Below are 5873 nucleotides of genomic sequence, written 5' to 3' on the forward strand. Positions count from 1 at the left end.
AACTGCTTAAGAAGGTACTTGATAACATTTGTTCCTAGAATCATCTCATCTTGCTGCCCAGGAACAACCAGTGCAGGGACTCTGAAGGTGCAGCCATACACTTTCATCTTTAGGTCATAAATACATTTAGGCTTAACTTTCACCCCACCACAACCAACAAGTGTGATGTCAGGGCAAATGTCTTTAGACATGGAGACTGAATCTGCACAAATTAACATTCGTTCAACTTCTTCACTGATAGTACATGTCATTGAGCCAGTGTCAAGCAGGGCTTTCAACGACACTTCATCCTCCACCTCAGCATCTGCATAGAACAGACTATCAGCTTTGTCAAGTCTATTTACGTTCTGGAATAGAACAGTAGTGTCAGACGGAACGGAATTTACACACTCAGAGTACACGGTCTGTGCATCATCTTCAAGTTTGAGGGTTTTGTCTCTATCACTCACACTATCCCCTCCCTCATGTGAGTGTTTTAGTTTCCCTGATGCAGTAAAGTGTTGCCTGGTTGATTTGAAGACCCCTTAGGACAGTCCTTTCTTTGATGCCCAGTCTCTAAACATTCCAGACATCTCTTCTCCCGCATACAATGGGTACGTGTGGAATGCGAGGTCTGTCTGCAGACCCTGCAGGGGGAACCATGGCTGAATGGAGCAGCTTCTGGACGAACAGCAGAAGGACCAGGCTGGTTTGTACGCTCTAGTACTCTTTCTAGCATGCTAAGTACTCTCTCCAAAGCATTTGACTCTGAAACAACAGCTGTACTTGGTTTAGCAGGTTCAGATAGCTTGGCTGTGTTCATATTGGTGTACTCTGCGTTATTTTCTAGGGGTTCACTGACTGTTACAGCGGCAGCTACACGGAGAGCATGTGCATTGGGCAGAGCTGTGGTTGTTTTTTTAGCTTGGTATTCCCTTTGATGCTCGTCAATGGCTGCTTGCACATCAGCCAGGGACCATTTGCTTGTAGGCTTACATTTAAAAACACTAGCAAGATTGGGGTCTGGACAATTCCTGACAAACATAATGGCTATTTCTGAGTCCATGTTGTCCATTTTACCTCCCTGGCACTTTAGATGCCTGTCTGCCACTTCTGCAGCAGTGTTTAATCTGATCCAATAGTCTACAGGCGTTTCTTTAGCTTTCGGCTGGGTGGTGTAGAAATCGGCCAAAGGTAGACATGAGCCGGGGGTATCACTGAAGTAGCGCCTCAGAATGTTGTATATTGTCTCTGGTGCTACTGGGGTGTTGCTGGTTGAGCTACTCTTCAGGCCCACTTTGACAATACTTTTAGCTTTGCCACAGAGATGGTTTAGCACTTCCTCCGCTTGTTCACAAGGTGGGAGGTCTCGTTTCTGTAAGTACACTTCAACCGTGTCTATCCACTCATGAATGGAGTACTTGTCCGTGCCATCACCACGAAACATGGATGGGTCTTTAATATCAGGTCTGACTATTAGACTTATTCTGGAGGTGTCAGCAGTTGCTGTGAATGTTTCAGCTCTAGGTGGTTTATTGGGAGGAGCCTGTGAGCTAAGAGCTGGCTGGCAGGCTAAGAGGCGGCTAGCTATGGATTTGCCGATTTGACTTCCTAATTCCCCAATAAGTTCTCGTAACTGATGTGTAGTGCTGCACTCACTGGAATCAGTGGGTGTTGAATGCAATGGTTCATGTCTGTCTCTACCATCATCCAATGCAAACTGCATTTTGGAGGTAGCTCCCGGAGTGTCATTATCAAAGGCTTTCTCTGGGCTAAGTAAACCTCTTCCTCTTCCAACAGGGGATGAAAATACATCATATGTTTTCTGATTTTTCTCTGCCATAGTATATAAAACAAAACACAGAAAACAGTCTTGCTATGAAAAAACGTCCCTTAACAAAATGTAAATATGCAGGAGGCAGCAGACACAGTTTTTTTTTTCCTTTTTTTTTTTTTTTAGGTTATTAACCTGAAACCTTGAGATCTAGTTTTGTGCTTTGAAACCGTCGCAGGATAGCAACCAAAACGGAATCCAACAGAACCCACTAGTCCACCAACTTGATCATTCGACGTTCCAAGCACACAGCAGAACCTCGGTGATCGGCAGCGGCTGATCTAGGCATCCGGGTCACGGCACCAAATGTTGCGGTCAACAAAATGACGACGACGGGATCAGGAATCAGGATAATTTTATTCCTGTTTAACACAAGAAAATGTCACTGCAGCAACTCCTGGGCTTCAGCTTCCACACACACACACCTTCATCAACCAAAAAAAAACACAAAACAATCACCTTGGCGAAGAAAACCCGACAGATATTACAAACTTGGGAACCAAAGGCCCAGTAAGGTGCTGCTTCAAACATAAAACAACCGAACAACAATATATATATGAAAACTTATGAGTTTACAACGTACTTTAGAACATTTCAACGCTTCAATACACAAACAGAAAAACGCTCACCTCTCCTCAGCGCAGCTAGGCGCGAACTGAGGAGGCACGGCGGGAACACACGGGATATGACACAAAAACAGGAAGTAAGACAATAAAAGCTTCCCCACCAAAATGAAATACAATTAAAAAGCAAAGAAAAACTAATATTCATAGATGAGGATGGATTTCTACATACTAGGGACCAAAAACAAAGCAATATGAAACAAATAATACATAACAGACATCAATTCCAAAAAATTGAGTTTTGAGAAGATTCATAAAGAAAATTAAATAAATAAATAAAATTGACTCTGCTACAAATGCATAACCTCATTATTGGATAATGATTATTTTGTTTAAAGTAGTGACTGCAATGTAAACTAAAGTAAAACAAAGTTGTAATGAGGTGTGGATCTTACCCTGTGTGGCTTGCCATCAAACCAGAAAACCCACAATTGGCCATATATCAGAAAAATCTCCCAAACTTCAGAGCAGAGCTTTAGTCCTCTGACAAGCTGTTCCTGATGTGCTCTATTCTGATTGGTTTTTTGGCTGACAGTAGAGGTGTGTGTGTGCAGGATGGATGAGTCATTCATGTGCGTGTGCCTAAAACAAACTTGCATTTGCTTGTGTGTGTGTGTGTGAGTTTGTGTGTGTTGACAGCAGTAACTGTTAGCAAGGAGATAGAAGGTTCTGACAAATCAAGGTGACAGCACATGGCGGAGCAACAGAGAAAATACCTTCAGAAAGCATCCATGTTGACAGCTTTGGCTCAACACTTAACTTGAGACTCTGAGCCTGTCCGGGTCATGTCTGCTAACACACACACTTACACACACACACACACCTCACCGATAAAGCTCTGTCAGGGAACAGGTCAACAGGTCTCCTAACCAGCACAAAAGCTTTTTGTCTGCAGCGTAATTGATGTTAACTTCAGCACATACATCATACAAGACAGCAAACCCTCATTATCGTCACTCACAACAACAAATAGGATGTTATGCTTTATTTTGTTTTTAAACTGGCAAATAATTCAATTGATGAAATCATTTTTCTGAACCTGTGTGTTGCTGTGCATGCTACACTTCACACATGGGCATCTTACAGTTCATGGCCACATCTGGACTGTTGGCTGTCTCCATTCGGGCCACAGGAGGTCAGCTGCATTTTTTGCAAAAATGAATGCTGAGAGTTGATTAACTTTGCTGAAATTTGTTGTAGAATCAATTGTTAACTGAATTGTTAAAGTTTGTTAAAGTCTACGTGCTTATTTACTGAATCAGTGGTAAAGCCGTGAGCTCAGTTTGTGACCAACCACAACTTCACTGTCCGAACTTTAAAAAGCAACAAGGCCTTTTACCTAAATTTACGTTAAGGAACGGAGCAATCAGACCATTTCTGTGATATCTCACAAAGCAGCTAAAAAGTAGTCATCTGTTTTTTTGATGGGGATTTCATTAAGAGTGTTTAGAGGACTGCTGGGTTAATCTGCTCTGAGAAACAAGAAACAAGGGGAGGAGAACTTCCCACACATGAGAATGCACCAAAACCAGACCCAGATCGTCTCACCTGCTGCTGTCTTTCACATCTGCCTCAGGTAAGAAACATTAGGTTTTGTTTCCCCACAGCAATAAATATATACAAATATGAATCATTTTATGTTGGTAATATGATGCTGATGTTTGAAATACAACAAGCACATTTGTTCTCAAACACTTTTAAGAACGTTTATTAATCGCAATTAATATGTACAGTTGCAATTTTCAGTAAGACTGGTTTATATTTTATTGTCCAGTTGTAATATCTATTCTTAGCAGCTAATGAAAAACAAACAACTATAAGTAATTATACATTTTGTATTTGGCATGATTGAGTTTAACCCTTTGATTCATCCCTCCACAACAGTCCCAGTTCCATATGTGGCACTTTAAAAAAATAGTTGCCCACCCCTGGTCTACTTCAACATAATTTCTCTGAAATAGTATGCATGGAACTAATCTGTTTAAAATGAATCACATACTCAACAATAAATCTCAAGCTAATGTATGCTCAGCAACCCAATGAGAGCAATTTATAATCCTAACCTCTCAGAGTGAACACAGGTTTGGATTTCAGTCACAGTTATTAGGGACTGATATGCTCAAAGATTGGTCTCCCAATCCTGCCAGACATTCACCTTCACCCACCACCACTCCAGCAATTATGCTCACTCAAGCATACAAGTTGAAACCAAATGAGGTCCTTTTGCAGCAATTTCACTTCCTTGGCAAATCTCTGAAGCCCTTTGAGAAAGGACAGATACTGTTTACCAACAGTATCTGTCTGCATGTGTGAGGGGAAGGAGACTCACACCTGTCAGATTGTCAAGCACATTCTAAGACATAATGTTATCAATTCTTTAATGTATCAAAAGAAGGAAATCATTATAGCATAAAAAGGTAGTCTTGCATAAAAAACAACTTTATTTACTTTTTTATCTCCAGCATGAAGACTGTGAGCCTCTCCTCAACTTATTTGCCTCTGCCTTTGCCATTGATAAAAGATTATTAAGGTCTGCAAAAGTACCTAGAACAATTCTAAGTAAATGTTGATGGGTTTCAATGCAGCTCTAACCTTCCTACTCTGAGTTCCCCCACATGACAGTTTCTTATCCTACCTCTAAGGCTGAGCCAGGCCACCCTATGAACGAAGCTCATTTCTGCCGTTTGTCTCTGAGATTTTGTTCTTTTGGTCATGACCATAAGTGAGGGTTGGAATGTAGACAGGCAAGTAAACTGGGAGCTTTGCCTTTTGATTTAACTCTTTATTCATCACGACAGACCAAAACAATGCCCTCATTACTGCAGACGAGACCCTAATCCATCAATCCATCTCTCCTACCATCACTCATAAACAAGACACCTAGATACTTGAACTCCTCCACCTGAGAAACAGAGTCACTCCGACCCAAATGAAGCATTCCACCTTTCTTTGGTTGAGAACCACGGCCTTGGACTCTGACTCTCATCCCATCTGCTTCACCCTTAGCTGCAAACCGCCGCAGTGTGCGCTGAATGTGCAAACACGGCCACATCATCTGCAAAAGCAGAGATGAGACCCTGAGGTTCCCAAACCAGTCACCCTCCTCTCCACGACTGTGCTTTGAGATCCTGTCCATGATCACTACAAACAGGATTGAAGACAAGGGACAGCCCTGGCAGAATCCAACTCACACTGAGAATGAACTTAATTTTGTGCAGAGGATGTGGACACATATTTAACATATTTATTTTTCCAATTAGGATAACATATTTATTTAAGGATTTCAGCAGGAGCATTTAGCAGCTGCTGAGATATACTGCCTCAGTGTGTTTTCTCTGCAGCTGTGTGTCCCAGAGTCAGGATTCTAGTATGTGCTCTGATGGTCCCACCAAAGGATTTCCTTACATCAACTCTCAGCCGCTGCTCGCTTGATCAGT

General features: G+C 41.9%; 1 protein-coding gene across 4 annotated transcripts; it reads right to left on the reverse strand.

The window, feature by feature from the left end:
• Positions 1-6: 6 nt before the first annotated feature.
• LOC108250416 lies at positions 7-2715 on the reverse strand. 4 transcript variants are annotated; one of them, XM_037975035.1, is made up of 2 exons: positions 2443-2715; positions 7-2175 (listed from the first exon to the last, which is right to left on the reverse strand). In XM_037975035.1, exon 2 carries the CDS (start codon positions 1820-1822, stop codon positions 476-478), a length of 1347 nt encoding a protein of 448 aa, XP_037830963.1. In that variant the 5' UTR covers positions 1823-2175; positions 2443-2715; the 3' UTR covers positions 7-475. The 4 variants fall into 4 exon arrangements, with proteins under 4 accessions (XP_037830963.1, XP_037830961.1, XP_037830964.1 ...); XM_037975033.1 differs by having other exon boundaries at positions 7-2238; XM_037975036.1 differs by having other exon boundaries at positions 2397-2457.
• Between the last annotated feature and the right edge of the window lie 3158 nt (positions 2716-5873).

The sequence above is a fragment of the Kryptolebias marmoratus genome, linkage group LG4 (genome assembly GCF_001649575.2).
Source record: "Kryptolebias marmoratus isolate JLee-2015 linkage group LG4, ASM164957v2, whole genome shotgun sequence".
Lineage (NCBI taxonomy): Eukaryota > Metazoa > Chordata > Actinopteri > Cyprinodontiformes > Rivulidae > Kryptolebias > Kryptolebias marmoratus.

Excerpts from the sequence above, each read along its gene's own strand:
- LOC108250416 (XM_037975035.1), bottom strand. The coding sequence starts at position 1,822 with ATGGCAGAGAAAAATCAGAAAACATATGATGTATTTTCATCCCCTGTT.